Below are 15,104 nucleotides of genomic sequence, written 5' to 3'. Positions count from 1 at the left end.
ACGTAACGTCGCCAGAGTTAAGATCGAATTCGATCTTTCCGAATTGATAAACGGGGAGGAGTGTTAACGAAAAGCGTATTTATATAAATTCTGTATAAGCAGGTGCTTCACCGTAAGCACCTGCTCCAATATGTACTTTGGCTTAGTTATCAATTCCGCAAAGAGATTATTTATTTGACAGACACGGAGCAGACGGCGACGCCTCGCTCCCAAAGTCATGAAACATTCGCAAACGCGGCGCGGATTTATTCTCGGGCCGCATCGCGAGAGAGAGAGAGAGAGAGAGAGAGAGAGAGAGAATCGAGCCACTCCTCTCGAATCGATGTTAAAGGCTCGAAAACTTGGACGAAGTTTCGAACGAGCGGGTTTTCGAAGCGGAGTGGATGGATATCGAGAGCGGAGAACGGGGGCAGAGAGGAGAGAAAGAGAGCAAGAGAGCGCCGCGCGCGCAAAGACAGAGTCTCGCCGCAACGAGAGCACTCAAATATTTGTTCCGTTGATCTAATCTCGCCGAGAAAAGTTCGCCGGCGCGATCTCATAGCCATCAGCTCAGCTGCCTTTCGGAAATCGCGCTTAATGACTTTCATGAATATGAATGGTCGCGAGAGAGGTGAGTAGATGGGTATTTCGCGCGCGACGCGAAACGTCTCGTCATCGCGCCAAAACGCCCTCTTCGCACCCTCGCCCCCTTACGCCGTCTTTCTCTCGGGATGCAATCAACGCGGATAAAATATCGAGGACGAAGATCGCGAGATTCCGTTTACGTTATTTATAAACTTCATTTTTTTTGCACGACATACCGTTATGCTGGAATTTTCCATATGTAAAATAGCAAAGCTTCAATTTTATTTTTCATAAAACGATATCGATTCTCAGTCTGTTTTCGCAATATCGTTGCGATTCAACGCACCGTCAAGCTTTTTTACGAGTTTTATTAAAAATCATTCTTTTTTTTTTTCGGAACTTCCACGTGCGATATCTGCGTAAAATAATTTCGCGTGGTCCTGCAATCGGCATGGGAATAATCCAAAACGCAGAGATTAAAGCTGATTTCGGGCGGAGCGCTCATTCGCCAAATATTTGGCCGAGATAAACGGTGAACAGAGTGTCCCAGAGTGCAATAATGTAAAATTTGTCCTATACAAATGCGGCGTGCAGCGTAAAAAACATTTGATGATCGCAATCAAGCTTCTTAACGTACAAAAAATAAAAATTAATGCTCGCTCTTAAGTTCGTCGTAAACACGTGTAACGAGTGAGGAATTCAAATTAAAAAAATTGTTCCACTTGTCCATGTTATTAGTATCACAAAAGAGGGAAATTATTAAAGAAATATATTAAGAACATTAAATTAAAGTTTTCCAGGGTTTTTTCTCGGAAAAGTGAGAAATAGGCGACGCTAAAGGAATTACTTTGCACGATTTACAGCTTTTAAAAAAATAATAAAAGTGAATGAAAAACTTGGAATTACTTGGCCCTCCCCCACTCGAAATGCGAGTCTCCGCGATACTATCGAGCCGCGCCGCGCCGGATTCCATCGTCCGCGATTAGCCAAAGTGACGTTGCGCAACGTGATCTTGATGCCGGATACGAGTTTCACGTAACAGGTAGCGTAATTACGTCGAATGGGTTGGCATTAGTTCGCGACCCGTTTCCGAGCGTGAACACGTGCGTACAGTCGCGCACTGAGCGTATTGGGCGCTTATTACGATATAATGAGCAGTTATTGCACGATAATGACAGCGGCTGCATTAAGTCAAGAGAGCGTGCCTTATGTATCCTATCGTGTTTGCAGTATCTATTATGACGATACGTAATAACGCTTCATTGACCTGCTCTCTTGCCGTCTTGCGCGCCGCATCGATCTTAAATTTCGCGACTACGTGAATTTCACTTGAAATGCGACGTAGCCCGCGAGATCTGATTGCAGCCCGTCGCTAAATTGAATTTTAAATGACAGAAAGAGAATTAAATTCTCAGATTATTCATATAATATTGAATCCAGCTCGCGTGGTATCTTTCAAACGTACATTCTAAAAAAGTATAACGACATACGGAATTTCTGATTGTCTATATATAAATTGTCGTTTGTCGCAGTTACACCGAATAGGGCGAGGGCAAATGACGGAATCGTCATTCTTTATTCTCTTGAATCTTGTCCGAGTGCGTCTCTTGAATTGAATTAAAAATGTCAGAATTAAATTCGGATTATTCATAAATATAAAATCCAGTTCGCGTGGCGAGTCTTCTTTCCAACGTATAGCTTTCCAGTGTAAGTATCGCAACGAAATACGGAATTTCTTGATTGTCTATATACAAGTTGCCATCGTCCGTCGCAATTACGTTTAATAGAACGAGAGCAAACGGCGAATCGGTATTCCTTATTCTCTTGAAATGTGGAACAATTCATTGATCACGCGTTCGTTTGAAGGAAACATTAATTAAAAATACAAGCTTCCGGGCCAAATTGCGGTCGCCGCAGTGGCGCACTCGCGGAGAAGAACGGGGAGAGCGAGAGAGAGAGAGAGAGAGAGAGAGAGAGATGCGGTGGAGAAAGGAGAGACAGAGTGGAGGAGTGGATTCAAGGATGAAGGAAGGCGTCGTTCCGCGGCACGAAACAAATGTAATTTAACGTGACGCCCGGCTCATTTCCTTAATGGAATGTTTCCTTTGCCCCTGAGAGATATTATGCATCGTCTGTGGATTACGGACGAAAAATCGCCTTTCGCCGTCTCCCCCCTATCTCCTTTTTTCATCCACCCATTACCCGTTCGAGAAAACGCTCGGTAAATGCGTCGGATCGCGCGATTCTCTCTCGCGCCACGACGCCGTCGTCGTCGCCACCGCCACCGCCACCACCACCGACGCCGCCGCCGCCGCCGCGATGCTCGCGCCGATGCCGATCGATACCTCGGACAGCTACGCTTTGTGTCGTATATCACACAGAGTGTATCTCAACGGTATCCTTTACGCGGTTTCCACGTGGAGATCCCTTTCAATCGTGCGGCCCCTTGCGCCCACGGTCCCCTCTCCCTCATTCTTTCTCTCTTGCGATGACGCGTGTTTAATCGTGTTTGCCCCTTTATCCGCGCTACCCGCGTAATCCGCGATTTATAATAATCTCTGAAAAAACACACGTCGCAAAGATCAAAGATAAACGCGTCCAGCGCGAGCCTGTCTCGTTTCGCTGTTGTTGCTAGTTTAGAAGAAAGGACAAAGAGAGAGAGAGAGAGAGAAAAAGCTTGTATTTAATGCTCTGAGATAAGTCCCTCTAAACGCTCGAAGCGTGACACAAAGAAATAGATGCAAGATAATTAAAAAAATTAAGGTGTAAGAATTATTTAAAATAATTCGTAGTTTATCTATAAATACGTGCGCGCGCATGTGTGCATACGTGCGCGAACGTGACAGAGAAAAAAAGCCAGAAAAAAAACGAGAGCAAATGGCAAAAAGCGAGAGAAATTCGCTGTATATGCACTGAACTGTATTTTGCTCTAAAAGTAAATGCGTATAGAGTCTCTGTTTGAACAACTCCGCCGCAGTATCAGCGAACGGTGAATGAGAGGCCGTTCTAAAATTTAGCCGCCATTGAGCAAAAGGATCTTTCGAAAAGTTCAATCAGACACCGGGATAAAATAAGCAAGTCCTCGGGGATCCTCGCGACCCTATCAGCCCTACCTATTCTAAACGAGCAGGTCAGGAGAAGAAGACTTAGTCGTCTTGATGATTATTATACAGCAGGCAGCCAACAAAGTATTGCTTCTGCTGCTGGGCTTCAGCTATTGAATGCTTCTATAATGAGACGTAACATGCTCGTCAAGCCCGAGTGCACAAATCTTAAATATGCATTCATGGCTTTGTATTACTCGAGGTCGAGTTCTGCGGTAATATATGTAAAGGCTGTCCAACAATAGTCAAAAGGAAAAGAACCAAAATTGACAAGCTTGGATTTGAGTCGCGAGCATGAGAGAAAGAGAGAGATTAGAGAATGCACGAAATACGGAAAGCAGACGAGAACTCGAACGTATGAGAGGTCAAACGTAAAAGCCACAAAAAAAAGTGACCCTCGACAGTTCTGTCCGAAATTGTTGATCCTTTCTTGCGCCGTGAGAGAATCTTCGGTAAATACTCGCAGTCTACCTTTTCTCAGCAGAAGAGCTCCATTTAGATAAAATCGTTTCTAATCATCGAACTTGCGTCTCCGGATTAAACGTCGCTTAAAATAAAGTACATGGAGAATCGCAGTGAGAGCGCGAGAGAGGTACGCAGTAAAGGCACCGAGAGTGATACTCGCTGGAACGGCTGTAACGAAAACGGCCAAGTTCCACCTTGAATATGCTTTAATTAACTAAAACGCCTTAATCTACGTTTCTCCGCCGACATTAGCATCGGACTCTCCCCTCGCAAGTACGCGGAGAGATGCTCGTTTCGCGAACGATCCCGGGGCGCGGCCGAGAAACGTGAACTCCCCCCCGCCGTGATTTTTGATCCGGCAAACACGCGAAGACTGGATGCTCGCGATAATGCGATTACGCGATTACGCGTGATTGCGCGCGTAACTCGTCGGGTTTCCCTCGGTGCGATACCCGGAGTATGTATGTACTTTGGGGCATAATCGCCGTATCCCGGGAGCACTCGGAAAGTTTCTCCAGCAGTTTAGCTCGTTAGTCATACGCGGGATATTTCGGCGTGACAGCGGGCGTCGGCGTCGCCGTCGCCGGTGCGGACGACGGGCGCCTGTCATTGAGAATTGCAAGCGAATTGCGCTCTGGCCTTTGTGCGCCACCAAAGAAAAATTCTCTCGCGGCAGCGAAACGAACAATTGTCGCCTTTGTGCGAAGTCTCGGCGCACAAAGGTGACGGTCGCAACGATAGAAAAAAGAGAAAAAAAAGGAAAAGAAGAGGAGGAAGAGAAGGGAGGAGGAGGAGGAGGAGGAGGAGGAGGAGAAGGAGGAGGCAGAAAGAAGCGAATAATGCATTAATGTGATCCATTCAGATGGCCGAACGGGGTTAATGAAGTCGGCACGCGCGGTTGTTATACTAATTAACGGAAATAATTAGCGGTCTCGATCCCCGAGGAGGTCGCGGACGGTTCAACGTTTTTTTTTTATAAAGCCTTCGCGCATTTCTCACGGGGAACAATAGCGGGCGTTTTCGCAAACGAGAAATACCGTTCGATCGCCGTTTAAGGGCCGAAATGAATTCGCGTTAAAGCGTAAACGTCGACCCGACACTGGCGTTTATTTTCCACGGATCGCAGCGCGTACAAACCGTCTGCTTCAATTGGCAAATCGACGAGGGATTGCGAGAGCTGAAATATTTTACGCATCATTTCGCTACGGCACAAAAACACGTAACGATATTCCATTTTAATGTTCGGCGTTAAAACTTCACTTCGATCTACAGGAATAAAGAAATTAAAAATATTTGAAAATTTCGCGAGGAAAGGGAAAGGGGGCACTTTCAACGCCAAGTTTTTTGTCACCCGTCTGCAAGGATATCGCGTTCAGCGATTTAATTCACGTAGCTGCGATGCATTATAAAACGACCAACGCGGAGGAAGGCGGCCAGGTGACACGACTCGCGCGATAGCAGACGCGACAGTAAATACTTTTATGATGCATAATTACAGCGACAAGTCCGCCAACAAGTCCGACCCGTCGGACGCGATCGTCTTATGGCGGATTATATAAAATTTCGTCCGTCCAGACGTTGATCCCACCACTGCGAATGGACGCGGCTCCGCCAACCAAACACCGTGAGCGGAGGGCTTAGCGGCTCGGTTTTTGCGACCATCACACGGCGTATAGATACGGTGAGAAAGGAATTACGAGAAGCCGCGTTGTTCCACGGTGTCATTTGGTATTCATATCGCTATACCGATGCTCGCAAAACACGCCTTTATACGCCGGGACACACGGAATAATTTATAACGGCAGAGGGACGGGGAGGAAAAGTATCTATACTGCATATTGCATGGTGTCCCGTATCTCCTTACTCGAGATAACCGAAAATTACAATTTTATAAATTAACATGCTCCATAATACGGACTGACTTGCGTAACGTAGCCAATGAAAGGGAGAAGAGCCGACGAGAAAAGATTACACGTATTTTATAGTATTTGCCGTTGTATTATGCTGTTTGTACAAGCGAGATATTGACGTGCATTCTCGTTGCCCGATATTGAGAAACATTGCATAATCGAAGAAATAAAGGAACGTATGAGAAATAACGAACGCGAGGAGTGGTGTAAAATCCTTAAAAATTCTGGTGAAAACAAAAATGCGAAAGCAGTCTGCAAGCATTTGTCCTTGCAATTACCGACTTCCGATCGTTTTCCGATTTCGGGAAACCAGAGGAGTTGGCGAAAGCCGCTGGTGATAGCGCCGCTGGTGATAGCGCGACTAAATCGCGATAAATGTTGGATCGAGGAACGAGCGAAGGATTTCTTCGGTTTTCACTTCGATTTTCTTCCCTCGCACCCACCCGCCCACCCCTCCTCGCTGTATCCACAGCCTCGTTTTCCGCGATTGTTCACGTCGGGGAAAGAAGCCGGGGACGATCATGGGACGAGGACGGGCAAGAAGTGGGTTAACTATCGCGCGATCTCCCCCGAGAAATAGCTCGTAATCTGGAAGAGTAGACATTGCTCTCATTCGCTTTCCTCCCGTACCGTTTTTGTTTCTCACGACAATTCAAAATTATTTTTGAGGACTCTGTTGCGTTAATTAATCTACAGAAAATGTAAATAAAAATTTATAAAACGTGCTTCTGAGATAATTATTTTTTTGTGCCGATTTTGTAGCGAGACATTTGTTTGCAATTGAGAACTCTTAATAAAATGGGATTTCCTAAAATCCTCGCATCATTGGACACACGTTACCTCGATTTCAAGGAATGTCACCTTTTTCCCCGGTTCCCGGAGATTCCAGAAATGTCCGCGTAACCGGAAACGATCATTAGGGGATTGCCGACGCTCGTTGACCTTTTGTTCTTTGTCTCCATCTCCCACGCCGATTCTTCGCAAGTAGAAGTGGACGCGAGGGACAGACTCGAGATTATTAATTGCCAGATATGTCATCCACTTATGTTCAATCACGACGGCTTTTTAACACGTGTCACGGGGCTCGTTAACGTCGCGATCGGAGCAGCGCGCGCGAACGGGAATCGCGGAATACCTATCCGTCGCGGTGGTAAACAACTACTCAGTTTTTAAATATTTATAAAACGTAGTTTGTAGAACGATTTGTATCACACGACCTACGATGTGCGTGTGTTATACGCGTGAGTAGCTTCGTGTTTATCTATCTGGCGTCCGTACGCCAGCGTGAATAGCAGAAAATTATGCAGTTTCGGATTCCTATAAACATGATTTACAATTTTATAATCCGACGGCAGCGATGCGGGGTAAAATTCCCTGATGTGGACTGGATACGTCGTAGCACACAGGAGGAAAAAAATGGTAATAGCGAAGCGCCTCGAAATTTCATGGAAATTTCTTTAAAGATATGCGCTGAGATAAGAGACGAGCGATAATCATTGTTAACGTAACTCTACGTAGCGAAGAAGTTCTATTGTAATTCTAAAAGCATTGTCAGTATATATAACTACAGGCACGGAATATATCTTTTATGACGTATGCTCAAAGCGGAGAAATAAAATCAGTCCGGATACTATTCAAACACCTCATGTATAAGTTGCAGACTTATGCTGCTCTTTGTGCAGTTTTCCTAAAAAGATCCCCCTCCCCTCGCCCCTTCGCCTTTAAAAATTGCATTTTTCAACTATTTTATTCATCTCGCGTCTATTTATCAATTTTAATCGCTACATCAGAGAAAAGTAGTAAGCTCAAAATATATTTATATTACCCTTTTCCGTACAATAAATTCCAACTATTTCTTTATTCTTCTCGCATTCTATTTTATCACTATTTTTAATTGTTACATCTAAAAAAAAAAATGCGTTCTTAAGATGTATTTATATTACGATTTCCATACAATAAATCTTTTTGGAGTTTTCTATTTGAAATGAAATTTTTTTATACACCCTACCGTCGTATTAGAAACCTATCGTTCCTAAATGGAATAAATATTTTGATTTATAAGTAACGCTCCCCGATTAGACGAGAAAAGAGCACTCTATTCCATTCATTCGAATAATACTGCCCAATGTAACACACGAGTTATCTGTGTTATCTTTTCTTCTCACGCGACATTCTAGGAAATCTCCTCCACTTAGGACGCTTTATCCTACGTTACATAAATGTACTTATAGCGCTCATACATACGTATACTAATTGCGTTTCTGATTGAAGATTAAAGTGGAAAGCTCGCGATAAGATTTTCTCAATTTTCCCCCCTTTTCCACGAAGGAAACGCCGTGCCACGGGTCAACGCGTTTTCAAGATTGCCGCGGCGGTTCTTCGTTACCTCTCCACCGGCCCTTTTTGCTCTCGCGCTCTGTTTGTTATTATTGCACTCGTTAAAGCGGGTTTCGCGCCGCGACACGCATACACGCGCTGCATACGCGCGCATGCGAGGCGTGCAAGACGATTAACTTAATAGCGGGCGCGATAGCACGAGCTCTCGCCCGCTATTTAAAGCGGCCCCCCTCCCCCTGCTCTTCTCCGGAACACGATCGCATAAATCGCGAGTTTTCAGCCGATAAAATGCACACGCCGCCCTGCACGATCCTATCCACCCCCCCCCTCACCTCCGTTCATCCCATAAATTAAACGGAGCTAATGCGCCACGACCGATGCGAAATTGGACGGCTTTAATGCAGATCTACGGCCCTCGCACGATTCCGAGATTAACGCCGATCGTTTCACGATGTTCATTTCAGGATCCTTCAAGTCGTTTAATGATTAACCCTTCGCGCCCCGACTCTCCCCGATGAGAGCGCTATATGTATGTAACGCGCGCGAACGCTAATTCTCTCGCGAAAGCGACGAGAGATTTTTGAAATGAAACGTTGTTGAGACTGCACGCGTTCCGTGATTCTGTAGAATTTTAACAACTTGCAAAGTTTACGCAAACATACGCGTCGCGTTTTAACGTTTTCGAAACTAAATGGCGTGCCGCTCTAAAAATACGCCCATGATTTATTTACCGTTCCCGAGGAAGGGTAACAGATGAGTATTTTAAGGAGGTATTCTAGTCTAGAGCGATCGAAAAAAATGGCCTACATTTGAAATTTTTTGCTATTTTCTATTTTTTTTTTTTTTTAGAAAACAATTGCACGTATTCTTCTATATTTTTTTTTACACAACTACTTGCACATATTTAATCAATATCCACAGATTTTGATGTGGCTGCACGTTCATTAGTTTTTTTACGTTACGTAAATTTAAAAGATATTTTTCAACTCGGCTGACACGATTTCTCAGAAGCAGAATTATAGGATTACTTCGATATTCACAATGATTTAAAAATATTAAAAAATTAATAAAAATAAATATTATAAAATTGTTGAAAAATCAATACTTGGTTTTTGAAACCGTGTCACTTTAATATTTTGCAATATTCTTTATTTATCACCTAGTTTACGCAATAAAGACGTATTTTACGTGCAGGTACGTAAAAGTTGAAGTCGATAACTTCAGCAGTCGATAGTTTCTGAGAAACTGAAAAGTGTGTTTTTGAAAATGTACGTAACATATAAAAACATTTAGCCATACCAAAATTTGTAAATATGTACACATAGACGTAAAGAGACAAACGGCTCCGTGTGCGGCAGTTTAAAAAAAAAAAAAAAATTCGAAAAAAGACAACCTTTTTCGCGCTTTAAATTAGAGAGAAAGCCGCTTTAATACTCCACATACACGTTGCAACATTGAGTTTCGCGCGGCACATCCTTTCCCACTCTCGCGGACACATCTCGTGCGTACGAGTCACGATGAAAGATTCAGAACGATTATCCGGATAGCGAGGAACGAAAAGGAGGTTAAAGCGTCGCTGAGGAGCATTTCCAAGGTGCAGGACGCGCACGGTCACGTTTTACGGGCTCTTGCTCTCAAAGGATTCGCGATATCGTTCAACCGGGACTGTCGATTTCCATATCAAACGTCCTGAAAGGCCGGCGATAAAACCGCTCGGAAATAAAACGCGGCACTCAAAATTCTGGCCGGCGGCGCGGTGACGGCGGGAAATCGGTGAGGCCGCGATTAGAACTTGCGACGATGATAAATTCCCGAGAAAACTTCGCATCGGCACGGGCGTGGGTCGCGCGCGCGCGCGCGCAATATTTATTGCCGCACGTCTTCCGAGACGTTAAACGTTAGCAGCTGAACGATAATAATTGCATGATCCATTTTGAAGTTTACCATGGAAGAAGGAACCGGATTATCCTAATTGAACGCTGGAAGACAAATCTTTCCGCGTAGTCTCTCGCAATCAGGTTTACATCCGCGCAACGTTCGCCCCATTATATTTCGCCCGCGGCGTTCTCTCGAGCGGAATCGCGTTTTCCGCTGAGAATTTTTATTCCGTACATGTCACGTTCCAAATTGCCGTGGTAGTCGGAGGGATTAATCTACGTCGTTTTACAGCTCCGCATCATTGTAATCGCGCCCGGTCTCGTTTCCCTTAATTAAGAAGGAGAGAGAGAGAGAGAGAGAGAGAGAGAGAGAGAGAGAGAGAGAGAGATCCGTCGATCGTTAAAGCGAGATCGCGTCGCGCGCGTTCTTTCATTCCCGGATCTCTTCCACCCTTCCGTTTCTGTCTCTTTCATTCCGGTTCCATCTCTCCCGAACGCCGCGTATCTTTACGAGAGGGTGGTGTGTATCGCAGCAGCACAAAAGGCGGGACGCCCCGAAATGGGAAGACCGAGAGATTTCAGGCAGCTGCGCTGGTCGTGAAAACTCAACGGAGTGCCGGATGCTGGATGCCCCGAGACCGAGAGATCCCAACCGGATTCTCGATAATATGAAAATAGCGCGAATTTTTACGAGCGCGGCGAAATACGAAACTGCTCCATCGCGCTTCTCGGTCGCGTCGCGTCGTCTCTCGCGGGCGTGTCGGGCGCGAAGCCGGTCGGATATGTCGATACCTCGGGAAATACGGGGTGTCACTCGGAAATTTCGATTGCCAGTGTGTAACGCGATACACGGGACGCGGGAGAGACGCGGGTGAGCTCACGGAACGGACAAGAACGCGCGTTAAGTCGGATAAGCTCCCGCGGCCCACTCGCTTGCTCGCGCGCGCGGCGCGCGAGATACGACGATAGTTCAAGAAATCCTGCCGAAAGAGAAGCGAATCTATTTCCCGTTTATCGTCGCTTTGACGCTGCGCGATGGTGATAGGCAATCGCCGCGCCGCGCCGAGTCGATAGCGGTTATATTTACTCAGCGACAATTTTCCCCAGGTAAATACAATCGAGTACCGTCTATCCGTTCGGGCGTTTAACGCACGCAATGATTGAACGCCTGGGTACGTTGGTGTTCAGGAATAAAACAATAACGTTTCAGGTGGCGCGAGCATCATTGACGATTCCGCTGATGAAAGTCGCGTTAAATGGCGTGTAATTGCCGCGGCGAAACGTGTAATGAAAAGGGAGGGTCCCCTAAAGCGCGTGGGGAATAATTGGTACCGCCTTCGTCTAGAAACGCGCCGCGCCGTGACGAACCCCCGACTATATTTAACGCGCGTACGAGAGCGGATACTTATTTTATCGTTTATCTACTCGAGATCGAGCGACGCAGGCAAACCGCACGACGATCGTCGTCGCTATAGAACGGCAGCGAGACGAAGCGATAGAGCCGAGATTGGCGCAGGGTGCTATATACTCGCGGACGCGCGTGATCGGGACGCGTGTACCGCACGCACGCCCGTGTGTGCCGCACGCAATGCAGGAAGGTAAAAGGCGTAGGTGGATGGATCGATAGAGCAGGTGGCAGCACGTCGGTGCTCTCCCTGGTTCGCTTCCGACGCGCGCGGAGTGTCATTGGACTCTCCGCCGATCGAACGATTGGCCTCGGCACAATTACGAGAAATAATATCAAGGCTAATTCGCATGGGGGTGGGGCGAGGGCTAACGTAATTATCAATGATAGCGTCTCATTAAGATGCCACGTTATCCCAGATGGGGATTCTCGTGTCTTGGTCGCCCGCGCATTGACAGAGAAATATTTGCTATTCGTAAACTATAATCGAATATTCAAATAATTTGATTAAGAGCTCCATTTTTATCATTTTTACTGCTAATAATGCTAATCGCAACGTACAATGTGTTACGCTGACAGAAATACGATTATAATGATCTCTTAATTTATATTATTTTCGGGTGTCAACTATATATAAATTGTAGTAATTGCAATCCCATTCTTTTGTCAGTTTGTTGTAAAAAACAAAACGTTCTAACCATAATTATTTTAACATTCAATTATAGTCGAAATACCGAATATTTTACCTTCACTGTGTATGCAACAGAAGTTGATTTGGCCTTCAGCATTGAAAGAGAAATATTTACTATTCGCAAACTATACTTGAGTATCAAAGTAGTTATGATTAAACATTCCATTTCATTATTATTACTGCTAATAATATTAATTATAATAACGTATTGTAATCGTATTTTTGTCAATGAGTTAACATTGACAAAAATACGATTAAAGTCACCTTAATTAAAATTATTATAATTTAGAATCATTTTCAGGATGTTAACTGTATTTAAATTATAGTAATTGCAATCCCATTTTTTGATAAGTTTCTTGTAAAAAAATGGAGCTTTTAACCATAATTATTTTAACATTCAATTGTAGTCGAAATACCGAATATTTTTCCCTCAATGAGACAGAAGTTGATTTGGACTCCGGCATTGAAAGAGAAATATTTGCTATTTGCAAGCTATAATTGAGTAGTAAAATAATTATGATTAGAAGCTCCATTTTATTATTATTACTGCTAATAATGTTAATGATAATAACGTATAATTACATTGACAAGAAAACGGTTGCAATTATCTTAATTTAAATTACTATAATATAGAATGATTTTCAGATTATCAAATTTATGTAAATTATAGTAATTATAACCCCATTTTGTCAGTTTCTTGTAAAACAAATGTCAAAACTCTTAACTATAACTATTTTAACGTTCAATATACGTTGTAACGTTAAAATATTTATAGTCAAAATACCGAATACTTTTTTCCGAGTTCGACGAAAGTTTGCGAAAAGTCAAATAGCGAAAAGGCGATCAGGACGAAGTTTAAATTGAGTACTGCCAAAAGACACTCTGTGTGTTCCGTGAAAATTACTCAGAAAAGGTTCAATCAATGATGTTATCAAATAAATATCGATGAGAAGTTTCATAAAAAGACACCTCTTATCTAGAGAAGGCGTCTTATCTCTTACGTCAAATGTTAATTTTATACAACGGTGGTGCGCAGTTACATTTGACTTAAATTTTGATGCGGTATTCGATAAGGGGGTTGTAAGCATCCAACGACGGAGGCACATAAAAAATTCACTTACTTTGCGAATGTCTTCTAAATTGTGAATTTCCGGCGACAGGCCACCGTGTACGCAGAGGAACTGTTGGTTCATGAGGGCGGCGAGCGGCAAACAATCGAAGGCATCCATGCACGCGTCGTACACCCTCTCGGAGTATTTTATTTTACCTGAAAGCAGAAAGGAAAGTGATCCAAGATTACGAAACACGGATTCGTACTTTTGTCCGCGCGAAGGGATTTCGTTTCTATTAGCGTTATGGCGTTTTACGAATGTGCCTGGGGATCTTTCGAGTATCTTTATGCGGGCGCATTTTTCCGAGATGGGGACGAGAATGCGGGGTAGACACATCTAATTCGCCATTGGGCAAAAGGATCAAGATGAAGGAAGAAAAATAAAGGAGACGCGAGGGAGTCATGAGGAGAGATCCTGACGAGCGACACGCATAGTCGACCATGGACCCTTTTGCGAATGAGCCATAAAAAGAATGGCGGGGTAGACACACGGGGGCTCTATTTTACGTCGCACTCCCGCAGTTCTCCTAAAGTAATGGATACTCTCCGAGATACAGAGGAGACTCGCGCGGCCGCCTGGTCGTCCACGCCTGTTCTGTGTTCCTGAAATTTCGCCGCGCGCGTCTCACCTCGAGTGCAGCCGACAGCTCTCGCCTGGCTCGCGCGCGAGCGATAAACTGCATCGCCCGCAGATAAGCCGGACCGGGTAATTGTTGTCTCATTTCTGAAGCAAAACGGACCGATCCTACGGGCAAACCACCCCGTGCTTTCTCGTTCTTCTTCTGTTTTTTTTTTCAATTTCAAGTTCTGATTACTTTTATAACTAACTCGTATGACATTGTTTATATGAAAATTGTAAAACTTTTAACTCTCAGAAGGATTTCGTGAGGAACTCGTCTCTTGAGCCATCGTTCTCTGTTTCTGACACGTTTCCTGTTAAGCGTGACCTCGGAAATTGACGTGAAGCAACCTGTATTTACTACACATAGACGGAGGATCGTCGAATCGCTGTTCGGGGTGACGCGCGAAAAGGATTTCCTACCAATAAAGCGGAGTAATCTCGACAGGATAAAGATTTGTCGGCGCTGAAGCTAAACGGATCGTCGCTCGAGGTTGCCACTCGAGGACCTTCACGAGATCTCGCAAATGAACGACCTGCTGGTGGACGTGGGACCCACTCTGGGGTTGCAGATTGAAATATTGCAAAGCGGATGCCCGTAATATCGCACAAAGGTCGAACCCGACGGAAGTTCCCACGTCTCAGGCTTACACACGTCTCATTATTAAACGAGAGAGAGAGAGAGAGAGAGAGAGAGAGAGAGAGAGAGATAAAGAAAGATAACATTGAGATGTCTAGAAAAACTCGTTGAATACATTACGGTTAAATTAAACAGACAGACGGTGATAAAAGATAACGAGATTAATTAAATCGGTCATTTGAGAAACAATATAATAAATCAATTTTTTGTTGTCAAAACTGAGATTATTACGAGATTTATAATTTCCTTTAATGCTATATTATTAAGTTTTTTTTTTAAGTACCAGACCACAAAACTGTCATAAAGAACACAATGAGTCAGTGATTTGCGTTGTTTAAATTATATTCTATAAAAAAACAATCAGCAATAAAAAATATTAAC

General features: G+C 44.2%; 1 protein-coding gene across 12 annotated transcripts in view; it reads right to left on the bottom strand.

The window, feature by feature from the left end:
* The window catches only part of LOC105205864 (serine/threonine-protein phosphatase 2B catalytic subunit 2), a 138,519-nt gene that overhangs the window by 33,231 nt on the left and 90,184 nt on the right, over positions 1-15,104 (bottom strand). For all 12 annotated transcript variants that reach the window (XM_026131943.2, XM_026131932.2, XM_026131934.2 and 9 more), the window contains exon 5: positions 13,475-13,620. In XM_026131943.2, coding sequence (XP_025987728.1) covers positions 13,475-13,620 — 146 coding nt within the window. The remainder of the gene's footprint in view (positions 1-13,474; positions 13,621-15,104) is intronic.

Source organism: Solenopsis invicta, chromosome 5, assembly GCF_016802725.1.
Source record: "Solenopsis invicta isolate M01_SB chromosome 5, UNIL_Sinv_3.0, whole genome shotgun sequence".
Taxonomy (NCBI): Eukaryota; Metazoa; Arthropoda; class Insecta; order Hymenoptera; family Formicidae; genus Solenopsis; species Solenopsis invicta.
The sequence above is the reverse complement of the archived record's forward strand: the minus strand, read 5'-3'. Positions and strand labels throughout refer to the sequence as shown.